Raw genomic sequence first — 22,012 nt, 5'->3', positions numbered from 1 at the left:
ACTATTGTTTTTGGCTTTTATTTTCATATTTTAGCTGGTTAATGATTTGTGCATCTTCATGTTGAACAACTACAAAATAATAGCTAATTATTTCCAGCTTTTCTCAATCACTTTGGCTAATTTTTTGAAACAGCCTTAACATTCTGTAAACCAGGGACACTCAACTTGTTTTGCCTGAAGCCCACGCTGTCAAAATGACAGCAGACCGGAGGCAAATTAATAAACAAGCATTAATAATAACATTATTTATCAGATAAAATGAAAAAAACATTAGAAGGCCCATAACTAGTCCCAAACTGAAACACCTTTTTAAACTGTCTTAACAATAGTCATATTTACCCTGTTCTGGACTGCAAGATGGAGGATTAGAGCTGCTCTAGGACTTCAAAGAGGCAGGTTTAACTTGTGCTTGCTGCTTTTTTGTGAGGGAACATGTACTGTTTGGAAAATCTAAATCAGGGGTGGACAAACTTTTTCCCTTCAAGAGACAAAACAGAAATTTTATGTTGGGCCATGAGCCAAAAGCACACACCTAATGTATTGTATAGTTAAGAGGCAAAATGGTACTAAGATCCCGAGTTCCTTTAACTTCCTGCTTAAAGAGTCGCTGTGCCTGTCTGCTCAGATTATGAAAAATGATTAATAATCAGGGATCCTACTGAAATACTTAATATATATATATTAATGGACAATGAAAATAGCTATTAGCCCTACACAGAGATCATTAGTAGGAGACAACTGCATTGTTGGTTGATCTGTTTGTGTAGCTACAGGCCACCTAGAGGTGCCTTATGACTCTGGCATCATCCAGGCATCACTGGATAAGTGTGCTGTCAGATCAGTGTACAGTGAGGGGAGGGCGCCACCCTGTGGCCACAGTGAGAACTGAAGCTTTATTCTACATCACTGCCAGTTCCTGCCTCACTCAGACATGTATCATAAATGTTTTATTTCAACTTTTAGCTCAGGACAAACACAATGAAAGGGCTGGATCATGTATTCTTGTTTAATGACTCCCTCTCAGCATGCACTTAGACACAAGCACATAACACATACAAAATGGAAACAAACTACTTGTCCTATAACAAGAGACAGGCTATGATGACGTGTTATGACATGTCTTATGGCTCCAACTAACAAATGTTTTCATTAATGACTAATCCGCTGATTGTTTTCTCAGTTAATTAGATAAAAATAAATGAATTATGTTGCTAAAAAGTCCAAAGCAGTTGCAGGCTTAGTAAGTAAATAGAAAAAGTCTGGCAGTATCTTGTTTTTCAACAAACAGAACTATTTTAAAGATTAATTTTTATGCATTTTCATCTCATGACTTTAAAACCCCCTTTTTTGTTGTCTTACAAAAATTTTATAAAACCTTTTTAGACAGATGGTTGTTTGGTAGAGGATCTAGAACCATAGGGTTATATATAGAACCATCTTTTTAAAATCTTATGTAGAACCTTAATTAACTTTTTTTTCTGACAGTGCAGATTAATATTTAAGTTTGGAGACGTTTATTCTTCTCAGATTGTTTAATTTGATGGATTTAGATGCCTGAAGATGTGAAATTTTCCAATTTTCACAAGAAGAACACAAGCAAAAATGAACATTTTGTACAACAGCATTGTTTTCCCTATTTTGTCTTATTCTCCTTTTGTAAATTAACATGTTTAACAGAAGATTATGTTCTTGTTGACTTGTTTTGTCTTGTCTGGTCGTCCTTGTTTACACGAAGAATATTGTAGAACATTATGACTTTTTAATTTGAGTGTTTTTCTGTTGATGCGATGTGATATGGACGTATCCATCCCACTTTTATTTGTGAGTTAGTGGATGAGTTGCTGAGTGATTTATTTTCTTCATGGTTTAGCCCTTTTATTCCTAACACGTTGTCATGGACATCGTAGGAGTAAAATGCCACAAACGGGCACAAAATGTCGGTGTTAAAGGAATAAGAGATGAAATCATCATAGACTTTAGTTGGTGTTGGTTTATGTGTGACTGTTAAGTATTGAGTCTTATTGTTAGTATGAATGTTTCAGGTGTGGAATAATGCCCTTTCTGTTATTGAAAAGGTGTTACAGTAGCTAATGGATCTAAATAACTAAAGAAACACACAAACCTCTCTCAGACTGAATGATTACTGATAACACTGATGTTTGAGCATCACTGTGGTCATTTCTAGTTAAAATAGATCCTCATGACTCAGCGCTGAGAGCCAACTGACTAAAGTCCCTGCCTGCTTTGTGTGGGGGAGATTGGGGGCAATTGTAACACACTGGATTCCTCCAGTGAGAAACAGGCCAGGCTGATGACACTGTGCACATGCTCAGTAGGATTCTCTTTCTGCCTGTGGAAAAGGAGCAGGATAATTTCACCATTTTTTCATTTCATTTGATGCATGAAAGTTACATTTTGGACGCACAATATTTTTCTTCTCCTGTCTAAAGTTTAGATGAATGTGAATGAAACTTACATAAATTTTACCTCTAGGTTATTGGTTAAAAATTAAATGAACAAACTATCCTAATATAGGTAATGCTATATGAGATTTTATCATGGTGGCAATCTTAGGGGAATTTGGGTTACTTGTAACACTAAGTTACAATTGCCCCCGAGCTACATGCTCCAATGTAAGCACTTTGTCTTCATGTTCTTTTCTGTTCTGTGAAAATGAACACATTTCACTAACTTTAAATGTAAAATTGCTTCATTGATTAAAAAGTTAAGTATTAAAGTAAGTTAAGCAATAAAAGACAAAACAATAATAAAAACTTTAAACATTGAAATATACAGTAACAGAATTTCAGTGCATTTATAGAATCCAAAATACTATAATAAAGTAAAATGATTTGTACAAAAGCGCATATAAATAACAGATAAATATGGAAAGCAGTGAGAAGTTGCATATAAACAACAGAAGGTTGTGTTGCACTTATGTGTGCGAGTCTGTGACTGTTGTATGGGTGTGATGGTTCCTTTATGACTTCCTGAGGCACCACTGGGTGTAGAGTATCAATATAAGTACATATTTGTAAATATATTCTGTATTAAGAATATTAGCTGACTTATCAATATCAGACTTTTTTACTCCCTAATATTGGTATTGGCATTGGCCCTGAAAATCTGTTGGGCCTTATCAATTAGTGCACACATATAATATCAAAAGATAAAAAGTTTATTTTGAAAAAAATACGACTGCCCCCTAAACTTGATTAAATCATGTCTTTAGAGGTAGAATCAGTAGGACTTGTCCGAGCTGATCGTAAACGCACCGGAAAGACAGTTTATTACTGAGTCTCCTTGCCAGGACGTTAAATGCCGAGGTTTTGGGCGAGTAAACAACAAAATAATGAGAGAAAATAATGAAACAGGCAGAGAGCCGGGCAGATTCAGACACCACTACTCACTTGTAGTGGGTCATAGGTGATGACTGAATGGGAATATGTTTATATGAGACTACACATTGTTTTTAGGAAATATTTGTTGCATATTGTGCCTTTTAAATGTATCCAAATCTAAATACACTGCATTTAGTGAAGCTGGTGCTGTCTGACTTTTCTGTTCAGCTGCTTCCCTCTTGTTGAATCGAGGCCTGTCCAAAAAAAAAGCTTACAGCAGATAACAACAGACAGCCTGCGGCGTGGTTATAATAAACGGATAAAAAGCGCAGGATATGCAAAGCCACGCAGAAACAGCCTATTCATGTCCTGCTGCTGAAGTGCCCTAACCACTGCTTGGACTGGCTTGTCCCTCTTGTGTGATGTCATCCAATGGATGAGTGGCTGCTGGCGGCTGCCTGCCTGCGATGCGCATGTATGCAGTCCACTGCTGCCTCAACGCATCACAGCGAAGCGCACTTGACAGCTTGCCAGGTTAGAGGGGGGAAAACACACACACACATACACACACACACACCATTGAAGGGAGGAAACCAGACCTGCTGAATTTCCACCAGCCAGCCGTCATCCGCATCCAACCACCCGAGGTGGAGGGTTTCCCGCAGCCTCTCTCTCTCTCATCGATGCATCATTTTTTTGGATTAACCGTGCTCCTCTTCCTCTAACGCACAGATGATGATGATGGTGACAGCGTAACCGGGGCAGCAAGCTGTTAGAAACCAAACACAGCCGCTTTGTTGAATCGGATCTGTTGTGACTGGACATGAATTCGGCGGAACAGACGGTTACATGGTTGATTACGCTCGGAGTGCTGGAATCGCCGAAGAAGACCATCTCGGATCCTGAAGCATTTCTGCAGACCTCCCTGAAGGATGGGGTGGTCCTGTGCAGGCTGCTGGAGCGGCTCAGCCCGGGCTCCACGGAGAAAGTAAGGGCACAATAGTAATAATAATAATAATAATAATAATAATGATGATGATGATGATAATACACCCCCCACCTCCACCCCACAGCTCTCCTCCGCATACAACCAACCGCCCGCCCCGCCGGCGCGTCTGTGAGCTGCTGCCCCGATCCGTGAAAACCGACGCGGCTTGTTGTCTGGCTTCTCTTTCTGCCCACTGGTCCATGAGACGATTTCTTTTGTAGGTCACGGCAGCCCGGGTTATTGTCTGCGAAAACAGCGCTATATATGCCTGCATATACAAAGAGACAGTCGCCGTTTCCACTGCGTATTAATCTGCTCCAAACGAGGCAGCAAACAGAATGATTGATCAAATTTATCAGGAGCTATTAGGTCTTAATAATGGAGGCCTCGTTTAATATGCTTTGAATTAATGCAGGTGATCGCCAGAAGCCCCGGTTTTAAATTCCTCTTTATTTTAATCCAATGCATGTCAGTGTATTTTTGATACACACACAGTATGATAAGGCAGGGATGACTGCTGCTGGCTATCTGTACACAGATCACAGCAATAAGAGTGGGCCGCCATTGACTGCAAAGGCGCACTGTAGACAGAGATGGACCCTCTCCCCATTTAAAGCAACAGCGCAGTGTTTGTGTCTGTCAACGCAAAGCCAGTTTAGACAGTCAGCTACCTACGGGAGGCAATGTTTTCCTGAAGAGAGGCTGCTCCGCTGCACCTCCTCATCACGAGCGTGTGAAATTTGCCTGTGAAATGGCAAACAGGTTCCTCCATTTTCACCCCTCACGCCGACAATGGGCTGTTGTTTTATTTGTGTCACATAATGTTGCAAGATAACCAAATCACGTTTCACCGTTTTGCATACAGGACAGACTTTAATGTCTGTTAAAAAAAAAAAAAAAAAAAAAAGACGGCCTCTGTATAATGCTGTATTTGAGATAATGTATGCAGCCTTCTCCTCCTGATGGGTGAAATCCAAATCAGCCAAAATTATGCTGATCTCACTTCTGTTAAATCTGCTGCCATTTCATTTGAAGATGATCTAATATGATTTATTGATTTTCTAAAGCATGGGGAACCATTTAGAGTTTAATGCCTCAGCCCTGCACACAGCAATATGTTCATATTATCAAACTAACGATGATGAATTCATCTGAATAGTGTGAAACAGCAAATACATTTACCGTACAAATTTAAATTTTTTCTCCCTCTTTGGTTAGAGAGGACAGCTTTCTGTAAGCCTTAGCTCTTTAGATCAGTGGCTGCTATACTGGAACACCAGAGGCAAAAAAAAGAGAGAGAGTCTAGGTCTAACTTTTGAAGGAATTAAGATAAATTGCTTTGAAAGTTAGTGTGAACCCTGCACTTGGTGGTTTCTGGCTGTTTCTCCACTTCAGGTTGCAAAGAAGTTAGTTTCATCCATAGTGCATCCGAGGCCAGAATTAGCTAAAAGGCTAGTTTTCATCTTTAGTCCCTGGTGAGGTGTGAAGTTGGCTGCATGTGGAGGACCTGGCTGAATCCTGCTCAGTGAGATATTTTGTTGGAAAAGCAGGAAGAAGATTCACAACAAAACAAAACCGTTTTAGAACATTGAAAGTTGGGGTTGCATGGAGCAGCATCTTTTTACCATCCTCGAAATTTGATTTTCTTTTCAGCATTGATGAGCCTAGCACAGAGCACATGTAAGTACAGGAAACAGGAAACAAGAAAGCTGACAGAGGTTCCAAGCTTGGTTGACTGTCATTGGAGCACAGAGCAAAAAGCGGTGGTATGAGTTATTTGAATATCTAAAAAAAAAGTGATCTGATTATAATAATAATAATATTAACCTATCAGCTACTGGATTTTTTGAGGTTGATACAGACTGATATTTGAAAGTTTTGAAAATACAGTAGACCTTTTTCACAGTGGCCATTGTGACATGAATTGTCGTGTAAACACAGGCGTTATGAATGAGTCCAATTAAGGTTCAGTTCCATTCAGAATCAGGGTGCTGCTACTGTAGCATGTTGGTTCTTTGGAAAGGCTCCGCTACACTAAATTGAACAGAATCTTAATTAGCATCATTGGTAGCACCTGTGTTTACCTTACTGTTTCATTTGGATGCCATAAAAAGGTCTATGATGATACATTGAGATGATGACACTTCCTCCTAGGCCTGTCTGCACCGACATCTTTTGCTACCTACCAACTGACATACGATATGATACATGTGAGATATGCTAACATCAGCTGATATTTTTGTTGCACTCTGAATACTATTATTGTTACTCCTGATAATAATATTTGATCATTTTCTGCCATGCTAGGCTTCCCACTTTTCTCCAGACTTACATGTTGCATATGCAAAAAATAGTAGGGTGCAGAGGTGTGGACCAGTGTCAAAAATTTGATGACTTTCGACTCAGTCATACAAAATCAAAAAAAGACTTGAAACTCTGCTTGGACTTCAACACCAGTGACTTGTGGCTTCACTTGGACTTTTTGTCTTATGACTTAAAAATATTTGGTACCATTCCCTAAGCCCAAAGATTAAAAGGTCTTTTAAAAAGGCTTAAAAAGTGTCTCATGAATCAATGAATTTCCCTTAATTTCCTGAATCACCATTAACACTATTAATTTGCAGCAAATCAGCACTTAATCTCTTAGATACACTTTGTTTGAACCAATCTGACATCAAATTACAAGAGAGAAACATGAGGAACTAATGTTAGGTTACTGAGCTCCACTAAGAGAATATAATACCAAAGATAATTTCGTCTGCATACAAAAACTACGCAGCAGAAGGTTCAGGTCAAAAGTTACAGAGATGCAATAACTTACAACTTTATTAGCCATAAAGTTGCACAAGTAAGGAATAATGTACAGTGAGCTTGACTTGGGACTTGAGTGCAAACACTTGAGACTTACTTGTGATTGCAAAAGACTGACCTGGTACCACCTCTGGTAGGGTGTCTCCCTTGGCTATATTCATTCATTGGCTCGTCATATCATGCCAGTGTCTGACCCTGATGTAGCCCTCATCTGGTTCTGTTTTGGCCACACTTCAGTTATCATTCTCAGTGTGTGCAGGGCTGCGTGAGGGCCAGAAGAAAGTGGGAGATGTCGGCCACAACTGGGTCAGATGTCAGTTGCTATCACAGTAGATACCAGTACTGACCAAAGCTGAAATATATCATGGTTCTCTTCTATCATCCGTAACAGGCCTCTTTGCCTTTCTTGCATCTATTCTTTGCCTTTTTTTAAATTTTTCTCAGTTATATTTTGATTGTTGATTGTTCATGAGAGAGCACTGACAAGTTTACAGTATTATCCTGACCATTTCACAACTCTTCAAAATTAAATATATGGGATCCTTATCAAGACTATTAGTTAAAGGGACAATTCATCCCAAGATCCAAAAATAAAAATAGATATTTTTATTCTTACCTGTAATGCTATTTATCCATATACTGTAGATACCTTTAGAGACATGTAGGAATGTCTGCCTTCTCTTGAAGATAGCTAACTAGATTTCAGATGAGTTACTCAAAATAATCCACAGACCAAACTACCCCTGCAAGCCATATCACCGTGCAGATGGAAGCATGCACCTGCTCATGGACGAGAGGTTACAGCTCAGCCATTAATGTTTACATCCTGCACTGTCACCAACACGAGCCTCTCTACCCTCTTTGCCGTGATACAATTGGTGTGGTTTGGTAGAGAGAAAATAGTTCCTACATAAAACATCTCACAAAAAGGTCTGTGGATTATCTTGAGTAACCAGGTCATGATTTCTGGAAAGAGACATTGTTGTTGAGATTTTCAGAGTGCCATCCGGTTCCATTATATTTTAGACAAGGCAGACATCTCTCTCCCTCTGAAACTGGGCAACTCACACCAAAACAGTTTAGATCGGAGGTGCCAGAAATGGCCCGTCAAAAGATCCAGTCTGGCCCACTGGTTAACTCTGCGAAGTGTAAAAAATTGCAGAGCAGTCAATAAATGCTTTTCCATGTATAGATCCACTGTGATCAGTATATTGTAATACACATGTAATGACAGCAGTAGACTGACCCTATATGGAAAAACTGAGACATTGTTGAAATTAGGGCTGCACAATTAATTGAATAATAATTGAAAATCAAAATCACACTATGGCAAAGAGAAGACATACAAATTTTGTTCTCCAGATGTAAGAAAACATGTTTATTTGGTACAGACCCATATCACATTGTCATAATTATATCTATCTATATCCATATCTATATATGTATGTCGATTTAATCTCATATCATCAAAAGCTCTAAACTTGTGTGGCACATGAGAAAAGCACTGACAAGAAATGCCAAGCTTAAAGGTGTCATTAGAAATCAATAAATTTTTATTTAGAAATCTGCATGCCTTTTTTTCATCATGAATTTGCATGTTTAGCATTCATTTCTGCTGAGCATTTTTTTTTTAAATGAATCAATTCATTTAGTCCATAAAATGTCAAGAAAAAAGTTACATCCTCAGATGTCTTCTTTTGTCCAACCAGCTGTCCAAACCCAAAGACTCTTAATTTATTGTCAGAAATGATAAAGAAAAGCAGCAAATCTTCACATTCAAGAAGTCACAACCAACAAATGTTCCCCAACAAATTACCCCATACCACCCCTCTAGATCTGCCACTGAAGTGTTTCATTATAAAAAAAAAAGAAGAAAGAAATCAGTGCACCTATAGGCTACAGAACAACACCAGCGGGGATCCTTATTTGTCGACGTCATTTCCCTCGACCCAGTACTACAGCCTCTTCCTCCCCGCTGCTGACTGACTGCGGGATCTGAGTCCATCCTCCTCCGGAGTGTGTCAGGCCGCTGCAAACACACACACACACACACACTGTAGAATGCGTGTCGAGTCAGAAGAAGAGACGTTTTCAGGGCGAAGAAACTCACAGAAACCCGCAGCGTGAAGGGCGACAGACCCGCCGAGTGAACTGGAAGTGTATTTATCCCTAACCAGCGTTTCCGTCTTTCCAGATTTACCAAGAACCGAAGAACGACGGCGAGTGCCTGAGCAACATAAAGGAGTTTCTCAAAGGCTGCACATCATTCCGCGTCGAGGTGAGTACGTTTTCACAGATTTGAGCTTAACATCTTGCGTTTAAACCACACATATCTGCACGTAGTAACACCGAGAAGTGCTGTTTGAAAGGTAGAGTTTGCATGTTGGGGACTGGGGGAGACACTGATACAATAAACAATGGGTCCATGGAGCGGACGAGCCCCTGCCAGAGGGAGGGGGAACGAGAGAACTACAAGCCGAGAACAATCACCCATCGCCGGGCTCACACACGCTGGCTTGTCCGAGCAGCGGTAGCCGTACATTAGCAACATTTTGGCAACATCAAGGTGCATTAAAAGATTAAACTACTACATTGCAGACTGTCCACATTTGCTACTCCTGCATTCAGGCGCCTGGCTGATGTTTATGCTTTCTAATTAATGCAGAGCTTTGTCCTCGAGCTCGTGCGTGGCTTTATTGTTGGACTGGACCATATGTCAATATGGTGACATGAGAATGGACGTCGTTTTAGATTTTGTATATCCTTATATCAAGATATGGCATAAGTGTTGTCTTTTGCTGGTTTTTAAGGCTGCACTGCAGTAACATGATGTTATTTTCTGAACTTCAGTGTTAATGTTGAGAGGGGTCAGAAATCTACTTGCCTAAAGTCAGTTTTTATTTGCCCCTGAACAAATTGTTTTACTTCTTAGCTGTAATCAAGTAACAACAAAGACTTAAGTAATTGTCATGTTTATTGTGGGCTTGCAACATCTGGAAAATGTCAGAAAATAGTGACAGTCCAAGGTGACGTCTTTAAATGTATTGTTTTGTGAGTCCCAAATGCAAAGATATTAAAAATTATTATGCCAATAAACAGAGAATAGCAGGGAATATCCATATTTAATTTCTGTTTTACCACTTGACCAATGGACAAGCGAGTTGTTAGATTTATCAGCCCGATATGGCATTTTATTTGGTTTGGAGAGGTTGGCAGTCCTTATTGTTGAGCCCTGTTGTAGCTGCTCTATTATTTGCCTTTACCCACTTAGTTATTACATCCACATTACTGATTATTATTACTCAAAAAATCTGTGTTAATATTTTGTGAAAGTACCAATGATGAGCCCTACAATACTGTTATTTGATTTTGTCCATATGGCCAAGCCCTGGGCAATACTGTATGTGTCACGATACAGGGGATATAAATCAATATACTGCAAAATATTGTAATACTAAATGTAAGGACATTGTCTTAGTATAAAGAACACACAGCCGTATGCATAAAATCTTTAAAAAGTTTACATTTTTATGCAATCAGGGAGGTTTATGGGCTCTGTATTTGTATTTATCACAATCCCTGTAATGTCCAACAATATAGTACTATATAGTACTACTACTAGTATATACTTAATTATTCCTTTACGTTGTTGCATTAGAGTGGAAGAGTCAAGTGGCTGGAGTTGGATGACAACACAGCCATGAATCTTTTTATGTAAAGTATTCATTAAAAATATGATAAAATATTTTTTAGACTTGACACAGTAACGTAATATGAACTGTATCAATATTTTCTTGCACCCTTATGTTGAGATAAATATTGTGGCATAGCCTAAAATAGATAAATACATATTATTTATAAACCATGTCACCACCAAATCACACGAGCCCTCGCACAAACTAGCACTGAAACAATAGTCGCTTTCACGCTAAACTATAATTAAAATTTCTGATGATTATTATTGTTTCAAATTTTAATTATCTTAATAACCATGTTTGATTACTGTGCTTTGAAAAACTAATGGTAAAAACTGTCCAGCATCCAAAGTTAGCAACATTCTTTCAGTTGCCGGCGCAGCAGTGACGTGGGTTTGTTTTGCGTCTGTGAAAACCCTGACATTGCAAAAGATATGATGTCATTTCAAATTGTTGCGAGGTTTCCAATATGAAACTTGGTAAAACAACTTCAGTGTGTGCATCAGTACTTTTTGAATATTTCAGCGCATTTTAACAATACCACAATAATACTGATAACCATGATAATTTTGGTCAATGTAATTATGACATTTTTATACTGTTTCATCTCTATTATAAGCGTTTCCTCTTAAAAAAAATGGTCACTGCAGCTCTGAACAAGAGCATGGTTATGTAAGTAGGTCTTGTTCTAACATGGTAATTACAGTCTCGTTATTATTATTATAAGTCTAAACATGTCCTCAGATCAAGAACCTCACCCTCGCAGCAGGCCTGTCCTGCATAGAAATATTTGAGTATGTTGTAGTTATGGCTACCAGTAAGAATACCTCCATAATCTTAGGCAAATGGAGGACAGCGTGCTGTTTATAAGGCTGTGTGTTGGCCAGTGCATAGAAGGGTCATTGAACCGTCCTACTTTGACAATACAACTCAGTGTTCTCTCCCTGCTGAGTCTCCAGCCACTGAACAAGAGGTGCAGGAGATGGGCTTAGACACAGCGCTGTCATATTAACTTGTGTGAAACATGCCCTTAATGCCAGCCAAGCAAAAGACATCCATTATGATTTTATTGGAAAAGCTCTATTTGTTTTGGCTCACTGCAGGGACGGACAGGTTCTGGCAACAGTGTTGAGCAATAATCTGCAGTTTTATTGGTAACAAATAGTAAAATCCCCATAATAATCACTCTCTTATGTCATGCTGATTTCTGCTTCTACCAGTGCATATTTAACGGTAGATATAGCTGAAGAATTTATCACAATAAAATGTGAAATTTCAGTTTATTGATTATTAAAAATAGGTAATTAAAAATTATCTATAATTAAGACCAGGAGGAAAAAAGGTTGACTTTTACCACTTTATTTTGAATTTAACTGCTTTATTTATCAAGACACACAGGTAATAGACTTAAAACTATATTCAACATTTCCACATTAAAATGTCTAAACATCCTAGAACTATGTTATATATTCTGTTGAGTTTTGTATTTAAATTATCCCAAATGTTTTCAACAATGGTCAAACCCAAAGGAATACGTTGTTTATTCAAGATAATCTTGTAATTCCTACAAGCTACTATTTACTAAAACAAGGGGCATGTCAGAGAGAGAGGAAGGACAAACTTAACAACGTCAACATGAGAGAGCCTTGGAGCAGCAGAGCTTCCATATTGTGCTTTTAATAGACTGGAAAATGGCGGGCTGACCTGTCATTTTTATTAACAGTTTCAAAACTGTCTGCACTCATTTTCTCACGCCACGCTGTTTCTGTTGTTGTGTCACATGTCAATGGCACAACCAAACAAGACAACAGTTAAATGATTGGTTGTCACTCTTAGCACTCTCCATTATCAAGCGATGCGATGAGCCAGGGTGCTTTCATGGTTTGCATTTAATGCATGTAAGTTAAACTATAAACCATTTCATTGAATCATCTTTTTGTTGCTATTGATAAAGTGTTGATACATTGGGGCTGCAACTGATGATTCTTTTCCTTATCAGTTAATCTGCTGATTAGAGATACACTGTTTAACCATCTAGTTTTTGGCTTGACGGGATGGTCAGCATCAGATATCTGATTCTGTACTGGTCAAATCTACATCATGTGCTGGACGATGGCTCATGTCATTTGTACAGCGACACAAACAGTTATGTCACAGCCATATTCAACGGCACTGGTCGCAGCCACACACATGCACTAGTATGTTGTTGATGTTAAGGAGCAATAGACTCCAAGAACAGCATAAAAATAAGAGAGACAGTCTACAAAGAGCAGCTGACGATGTTGCCAAACAACAGTAAAGCCCTTCAGGGTAATGTTAGCTAGGACGCTAATGTTGACAAATATTAAAACTGACAGTCAAAACTTCACCTCCAGTTCATGCTGAAGAACAGACAACTGGTGTTGATGGCATCATCACAACATTTTCTCATCCATACTCCTCTCTACTTCTGCTTGTGGTACAATAATCTTAGTAATATCTTGTTGTGTGTGATGCGCCATTATTTCTTATTATCAATGTTTTATTATGAAGATTCTATGTTATTTTCCATTAACAAAAAATTACAAAAGAATCAGCAGATCAGGATTAGAAAAAAATGGAAATTGGAATCAGCTGAGAAAATTGCAGTTGAGGCATCTCTATTGCTAAACTCAAAATTGCTCATCACAATTTCCCAGAGCCCAAGGTGACATCCTCAGATAGCTTCTTTTGTCCAAACAACAGTCCTAAACCCAAAGACTTTAATTTACTATTTTTTATGATATGTTAGTTCCTTGCGTGTGTTCAAATAAACGATTTTTTTCAGTGAACTGGACACAGCAGGATTACAGTAGTTTGGGACATGGCAGTCCTCCCGCTCACCATCTGTAGAGCAAAAAGATGGATCTTCTCCAAAGCCCAGAGCACTGCTGGCTCTGACCCCAGGTAGCTGTGACTGCAGATTAGAGCAGTGGCCTCTTACATGAGAAAGACAGACAGACAGACAGACAGACAGACACAGACAGAAAGACACTGCTTTTGCAGTCCTGACCTCTCTCTTTCTAATGGAATTAGGCTGGATGCTTGGCTGAGCATCAGCATGCTAGTCTTGCTCCATTTGCATGTCCAGTTGAGACATTATAGCAGGATTGATCTCTTTTTTAGGTCTGATTTGAAAACCTCTTGCAGATTAGACACTCAAGACCATGTCTCACATTTGAGCTGCTATTACCGACCCCTTAACCCCTGATGTCTTTGACCACAGGAAGTGATCGTCGAGTTCCCATGACCCCGCTGATCCCTCAGGAATAGTAACCTTACCCCATGTGTACCCTACGAACAAGCACAGATCCAGCTGTCTCGACTAATGGGAGACTTTAAATCTATTGCCATCAAAAATTGAAAAACAAGGAAAGACTGTTGTATAACCACTGCAGTAGACATATAATGGTGTCTGAGGTATTTGGACAAAGATACTGTTTTGGTGGTGTTCAGTCAAAGGCTGCAACTGACAATAATTTCATCATCAAGTGATCTGTTAGGTTTTCTTTTTTTAATTTAACCTTCTACTGGGAGTTTTTAACTTCTTATTAAACAGTCTCAATTTCTTACTGATGCCTCCATATTACCGACATAAGCAAACAAAACCATCCCAGGGAGGATTACCTATTAGTTTTAGTATCATATCGTCGTCCACATCGATCCGGTTACACTGCTTTGTTTTCAGACAACAGGTGTGGAAAATCCAACTTCACAGCTGTAGGCAGTTGGAAACGACATCAACTGTGTCATAGCAGAGTCGGCCAGCTCAGGGTGCTCAGGCTGGATGTGGACCCAAAAGTCTGTCCTCAGTGTCCCATCAAATGCAATGTCCACAAGGCTGTCAACCTGTCTTGGTGGGAGCTTGGAGCGTGGAGTGTTCGATGTGTGCTTTGTTCCCAAATGGATTCCTGATCCACTCAAAGCCTGCGTCTAGTTCTGGGAAATATCTTCCCAGCTGAGAGTGAAGGCCTTGCAGATGTTCCTTGAAAGCTGCAACTGTGCCGCTGTCCAGCTCCTCTTCTGCAGCGAGGAGAAAATCCTCGAGTGTTGGGAAACAGTCAAACTCCTGGCGATCTAGACGGGCACACCTCAATTTCATCTTGAGGCGTGCGGCTTTAATTTTATCCTGCACATTGAAGCTAAAGTCAAAGTGTTGAGAGTACTGAAAACATCAGCCAGGCATGCCAATTTTGCGAGCCAATGGAAATCATGCATTCTGCCATACAGTTCATCAGTACGATGCAGAAATAACATCACCTCATCGAGAACTTTCCCACGCGACAGCCAGCGAACTTCAGTATGAAAAAGAAGTTTTGTATGTTCGCTTTCCATTTCTTCACACTGAGCTTTAAAAAGACGTGTGTTCAGTGCTTTGTTTTTGATTGCATACACAGTTTTAACAGACTCATTCAGTACTGATTTGAGGCATAGTGGCATTTTTTTTTACAGCCAGTTGTTCTCTGTGAATGCAACAGTGTGCTGCTGCAGCGCAAGGAGCCACTGCACGTACGCATGCTACCAGTCCCTTTTGTTTCTAGGTTATTGCAGTTGCACCGTCTGTGCAAATACCAACACATCTTGACCAGTCGAGATTATTCTGCACAATGAAATCGAGTGAAACTGGTGAATCAAAAATAGCTTCTCCTGTTGTGTTGGTTGGCAGCAAACGACAAAAAAGAAATTAATCCTGCGCACCACCAGCATAAATGTACCTTACAAAACACAGCAGATTTGCCTCTTTCCTGATATCAGTTGACTCGTCCAGCCTAAACTGGCTCTGGTGTAAACGTGTCATAAACTGATTTTGCACATTTTCAGACATTGTCATTGAAAAGAGCCACTCTGTTAATTTCAGTGCTTGCTTTCCCTCCAAACAATATATTGGCCATAAACTTGGCAACTGGTTTGACTAAATTCTCACTTATTGAATGAGGTTTTTCTGTTTTTGCGATCAGCAGGGATACCCTGTATGATGACTCTGTAGCCATTTTCTCTCAAAAAAAAGTCGGTTTCCCCATGTAATCCTTGTGTTTTGTTTCAAAATGCCGCTTGAGTTTTGCAGGTTTCATAGCCTTGTTCGCCAGCGACTCACAGCACAAAACACAGTGTGGTTTGGGGTCCTCCTCATCTCCAGTCCAAAAAAATCCAAATTTGGTGTAGTCACTGTGGTATTTTCTCTTCACTTTAGCGCTGAGCTTCATGCCGAGTTTCAAAGCTTTGAGTTGGGTTTTTGCTTGCTGGTGAACCGCTCTTTGAGAAAGGCTGCTGTAGAGTATAGAGCCCAGTGTAATAGACTGAGTTAGAAATGTGAAGGTAGAAGCTGCTAGTTTAGAAAGCAAAGCAAAGAAAGAAGAGAAAATGTATGTAAGTAAAAAGGAACCATGAAGATATTACTGCAACTGTGATGCTAATTTCCGTCAGCGTGTCAAAGGGAATTCCCATTATGTGTTAGCATCAAGCTAGTGGATCAAGCATTAGTTTTTTACATATGTAAAATATTGATTCAAGAATTAAAAAATCAATTTAGGAATCTTAAAAAAAAAAGGATCACGATACTTAAGAGAATTTTTTTCCCACAGTAGCATGCTAGCCAGTTAAAAGGGAGAAGGAGCTATTTGTTAAGATCATTTTATTTTTGACGTTATATTTTGTGGCTATGGTGAAGGAAACACAACTGCTTTTGTCAATACAAACAATAATATAGTACTTAATTTGATACCTCTGTTTCTTTTACTTCTTTCAATACCCATTATATAAGTAGAAGCTGAAATAATCCTCTTGCATTTATGCCTTCATTTTTATCAGACACTGTGGTATGGTCTTACTTTACAACATTCTGGTGGCATCTCAGCTTGCTGAACTGTATGAACTGCAGCTGGTGCGTTAGTGGGCCAATCACATGTCGGATTAAATAAAAGAACGCTTGAGATGACTGGCTGTGAGGAAAAATGTACACTGAGTGCTTTTTTCTGGGTAAAAACGATTGGATGCAGATATCGTTTGACTGGAAATGTTTCAATACTACTTAGTGTACTGGATTATGTTGGTTGATACTCTAAAGCCCTAGAAGTTCTATTTATACTTGGTTTCAAATCTTGCAGGTGTTGTAAATTCTCAAATCAATATTGGCCTCAAAAAGCCAGTACTGGTTGGGTTATTAACTTAACTTCTTGCTTGTCTCTGGGGTTTTTTGTCCTCAGTCTGGTCCTCAAGAACTGAAACACATGATCAGTTGGATTAAAGTCAGGTGACTAACTTGAACCAGTGAAGAATATTCGACTGTGTGGCCTCAAAGAAAACTGTTTGGCTCCTTGTCTGTATGTGTACAATCATTGTCCCGTTGTCTATTTTGGACGTTATCTGTAAGGGGAATTACAGGAGCGTCTGATCTGTAACCACATCCCATTAGCTGGAGTGGTTGGTTGTGACACTGTGCAGGTAAACACTCATTTCCTCAAGCGTGACAAGTGTAGGAGCAGCTCACCACGCTGTTGTAGCCGGCTGAGTCACAGAGGGGTGTTGCACTGTTGTGTCAGCCTGCTCTGAGGGATGATCATTACCTGACTCTGATGCTCAGGCCCAGCGGACGTGTCGAAGCTTGTCGTGTTAGTCATGTTCATTATCTCCATGCATGAATGTCTAATTTGCATCATTCATCATGCTTTGCTGTGAAGACTGGCAACTAATGGACAATCTGTGAAAAGGATATTTTTGAAGTGGGATTTTACTTATCCATTGTGTGTGTTTTAACCACAGTGGATGCTGGTCAGCACACCCCCAGTTTGGAGAAGCAGCAGGACTACTGGTGCAGGAGGCCCAGTGTTTCCCCAGGGTCTAACGCTGTGGGGGCAGTTTATACCTGATAAGTTAGCTTGTCAGTGCAACATCATGAAATATGGAGAATCAAGCTGTTGTGCTACCTGAACCTGACAGCACACTATCAGTGACTTGTGCACTGCCACAACTGCAGAAACATAACAGAATGAGTGGAGCAGCAGAAAGTGGAAACAAATGCTTACTTCCAAAATGAAAATTCAAAATAAAAGTCTTAATGTGAAAGGGTGTAGCATGTTTCTGTCACTGGCCTGCTGGTCATGTCTAGAAAGGAACCCAATATTTGTGGAGTTTTTTGTGGTTTTGGTTAAGTGATTTTCTGACAGTATGAAGAATAAGGTGACATTAGACACTCACAGTAACTGATACTGAGGTACCTTTTTGGATGACGATATTAATGGTTTTTTTTTCATTGTAGTTAGGCATTAATTGTGACAATAGCCAGAAATAAATAATGGAGAAGTGGAGAAAAAAAGACCACCTCTGCCACATTTAAGTGACGAAGTACTGAGTACTATATGGTACTATCTAGATTGCGTAATTAAGAGGTGGTTTTAATTATTACAGATTATTTACACAGGTTAAAAAAAACAACTATCTGTATATGAATTCATATTTTTATAGGTATTCAAGGTTTTTAGGAACAAAATCCTTTCTGTTAATATTCTTGATCCACTTCTGGCGAACGCCCTGAGAATCTCTGCAGAGTGGATGGTCTCAGACAGAGGCACTCTTCATGAAATATGTGTATTGTGCATTATGTTTTTTTCCAAAGTTGAAATTTGCTACTGCTGTTGGAGCAGCCAAGAACTGCACTTCCTAAGTATTATTGTCAAAAGTAACATTACATAAAAAGTAAAGCTGTAAGCAGAAAGTTTACCCTTCTTATAAGTTTGCATTCAAGTGTGTAAATGCTGCAGGGAGACGCCACCACAGCAATGGCGGCTTGTTTATGTGCTTGTCCTTTCCCAGATTCTTGTATTTTAGCTACCTAAGGAAAAGCCCACCTTAAAAGTATTAATATCAGTTTAGTTGTACACTATATTCAGAATATTTTAACAGCTGTTTCCAATGTGAAACTGCCATTATATAAGCTAAATATCACTCTCTACAAAGCAACCAGACTCCTTTGGCAAAAACAGCTCTGTTAGTTAGTTTGTGTCATTGTGTAACTTCTGTGAATATGAACTAGCCCTTTTTAAACACCAAAGTCACAATAACAGTAACAAACAAACTGATGGAGGCAACAGTAAACCAGCAACTCTGGTATTCTGCAAGGTAAATTATTATTTCTGCCAAAGGGCTGTGGTTGAGCAAGGGAGAGTGTTATTTATTTGGCTTATATAACAGTGGTTTTCCACTGGAAAAGGCTGTCTGATGACAAGGTAAAGCTGTGAAAATATTCTAAATATAGCACACAGTGATTTATGTAGGTAGCTAAAATACGTTTCGCTGCTGACCCTGTCCACCATTTCTTAGCTTCCAACATCGCCACTTCTGCTGCTTCTCCAAACAGGTGGTGTGCCGATTGGCAGAAAACCAAACCGTCCCTTTAAAATGACTTTTTAGATGCATGAAGAACCAAAGTTTAGCAAAAAAAAAAAAGAAGTCCAGTAGAAGCTCTGAATGTCAGTGGTAGTTTCAGCCCCAGTGAAAGTATAGATGGGTGAGGAAGAGGCTGCTTTCACATGAATGATCCTCAAGGACTACAAGTCTTCCAGTAGCTTTTAAACACACATACACACACATCCCCGCTTTTAGAAAAACACACTCTGGCAAACACAGTCATCCACATATTCCCTGAGGACATATCTGCAATCAGAGCGGAAGATGAAAGAGACTCATATCTCACAGTCACTCACCCTCAATAGAGCTGAAGCGGGAGTAACTAATCACATGAAGCCGTTACACAGGAAGTGAGAGGACAACTACAGTCGTCAACAAAGATACAATCACTGCCATTCATCCTAACCGAGAGGATAGTGCGAGTCACACTGATAGTGACGCAGACAGTGCTTATACTCTTACTGCAGTTAAAGGAGAAGGCTGCCATTATTCTACGTTTCTTATTACTAACAAAAGCCAACAGTGCATCACTCTGTTTCTCAATACTCAGTGACTCGATCACCCTGTCTGTGACACTCATTACCTGATCATGTTATCATAATTACAAGTTTCAGATGTGTAAACAGCATGCACATGTCATCTCATGTAATTGATATTGTGTTATCATTGCAAATCATTTGAACCTTCACGCAACAATGAATTGTCTGAGGAAGTCATTGATGTGGGAATCTTTACAATACGTTCCATTTGTCCCAAATGATGATATAAATCTTAAAAAATGGTCCAAAAATATGTTTAATTAAAAAAAAATGCAAAGTAGTTTTCTAAAACAGCTACTGTCTGTTCTGTCCACAGCTAATCTCTCACATACTACTTGACCCATCAGTCTAATAGTCTTCTGGACATTTATGACTGTATGCTGAAGGACTCTCATGGTTGCGATGATTCACAATTTTTAAAAAACATCGAGAGATCTGTTTTTATATTGACTGCTGACTCCTATCTCCTCTTAACTGATGGGCAGGGGCCATAATTCATCAACAGCTGCAAGGCTAAAAACAAGGCTCACGTTTTGGCCTTTGTTGTGGGTCAACAGCTGACATCCATAGAAAACTTTTGTATCAGTTTAAACCAGAGCATCTACTGATTAATTCCATCCCTTATATGTTACAATCCACTAAAGTTAGGCATGATACCAGATAAATAAAACCCTGTTTTTGATATTTTCACTGTTGATGGGCATACCCCACAGTTTTATGGCATTGTTATGGATTGAATTATTAGTTTACTAATCAAACAAATAACTGAAAGTAGGGGCTGCAACTCCTGATTATTTTCATCACTGATTAATCTGTCAATATTTTTCTCAATTCATTGATTAGTTGTTTGGTTCATAAAATGTTGGACTGCAAGATGCAGTTTTGCCCCATATATCAGACTTTTGGAGACTTGTTTGTTTTGGCCATTTTGTTGGACCTGGTATTAATGAGAGAAATATAGTCAACATTATAGGTGTCAACAATAAGGACTGCCTGCTTGTCTGGGGTTAGTAAAAGGCCAGATTTACTAAAAAAATGTTTTGATAATAGGTCAATTGTTGAAGTAATTCTTCACACAAAAATGACAGAAAATGCTGTTTTCAGACTCTCAAATATCGGGGTTTCCTGTTTTTGTTCATTTTTTAATCATATTTAACTGAATATCTTTGGATTTTAGACTGACATTAGAAAACTTTTAAAAACCTTGGTGTGTGAAAAACTGGGATAGACATTTTTGACTATTTTCTGACATTTTAGAGACGAAGCAGCAAGTTAAACACGATAATTAACTTTAGTCTTTGTTGTTATTTGATAACTGCTAATAAATAAAACTATTTGTACAGGGGCAAACAAAAATTTAGATTTCTGACCCACTTGCCTGAACGGGAAAGTGAAAAAAATTAAAATGAAAAACATGTTGAACCTTGCCTTACTCTTTGATGCTCCATCTCTTCATGAATGAAGTAGACCGGTGAGCTCAGCTTCTGTCAGTGTCTTCTGTAATGCACATAATTCAACCAGCATGGTTAAATGCTGTAAACAGTATCTGTTTGTAGCTGCTGTAGATATATGTGTGTGTCTTCTGAGCTTGTGTGTGTCGCCCACTACTTCTGTCAAAGATAACAAGAGTTATCGATTGACTGCTCTGTGCTGGCACTGTGGCCAAGTGATGACACAGCCCCCTGTGCTGGAATAGCCGATTAGTTTTAAAAGGGAAATGCACTTGCTGATGACTTTCTGGCTCTCACGCTCGTGTTCTTTGGCTCTCCTGTCTCTGTCCTCTCCCTCTCCCTCACCCACAGCCGTTTGAGGCCAGTGACCTGCTGCTGGGACTGAACTTTTCCAAGGTGCTGAGCAGTCTGGTCGCTCTGAACAAAGTGACAGCAGGTTAGTCAAATATGTATATAAGAATATGTGAAATGTGTGTCAGTTATGTGATGTGTGTGGGTGTTTTTTTTCAAAGAAAGACCAGTGGGTAGTGATGAGTGTGGGCGCTGACTGCAGAGAGATACCAGGTCTGGTGTATTTATACTTTGCCATTTCTGTCCAGATATCGGCGTGGGCAGTGATTCAGTGTGCGCCCGACACTCTTCAGCCCATCGTATTAAGTCGTTCGAATCGCTGTCCTGTCAGGCTTCACTGGGCCGGTCCTCCAAGCTGCTGCAGAACCAGTTCCGCAGTCTGGTAAGATCAACACACACAGTAGATCTGACTGCA

The 22,012-nt window shown here is 39.4% G+C and overlaps 1 protein-coding gene across 2 annotated transcripts in view; it reads left to right on the top strand.

Moving 5' to 3' along the window:
* The first annotated feature begins 3,877 nt into the window (after positions 1-3,877).
* arhgef7a (Rho guanine nucleotide exchange factor (GEF) 7a) overlaps positions 3,878-22,012 on the top strand; it is a 43,225-nt gene continuing 25,090 nt past the window's right edge. The window contains exons 1-4 of one of the 2 annotated variants that reach the window (XM_084724730.1): positions 3,878-4,329; positions 9,335-9,418; positions 21,598-21,682; positions 21,846-21,979. In XM_084724730.1, coding sequence (XP_084580856.1) covers positions 4,165-4,329; positions 9,335-9,418; positions 21,598-21,682; positions 21,846-21,979 — 468 coding nt within the window. In that variant the 5' untranslated portion in view covers positions 3,878-4,164. The remainder of the gene's footprint in view (positions 4,330-9,334; positions 9,419-21,597; positions 21,683-21,845; positions 21,980-22,012) is intronic. The other variant, XM_084724728.1, reaches the window with a different exon arrangement.

The sequence above is a fragment of the Lutjanus erythropterus genome, chromosome 8 (genome assembly GCF_056507025.1).
Source record: "Lutjanus erythropterus isolate fLutEry1 chromosome 8, fLutEry1.hap2, whole genome shotgun sequence".
Lineage (NCBI taxonomy): Eukaryota > Metazoa > Chordata > Actinopteri > Lutjaniformes > Lutjanidae > Lutjanus > Lutjanus erythropterus.
Note: the sequence above shows the minus strand (reverse complement) of the source record. Positions and strands in the feature narration are given on the sequence as shown.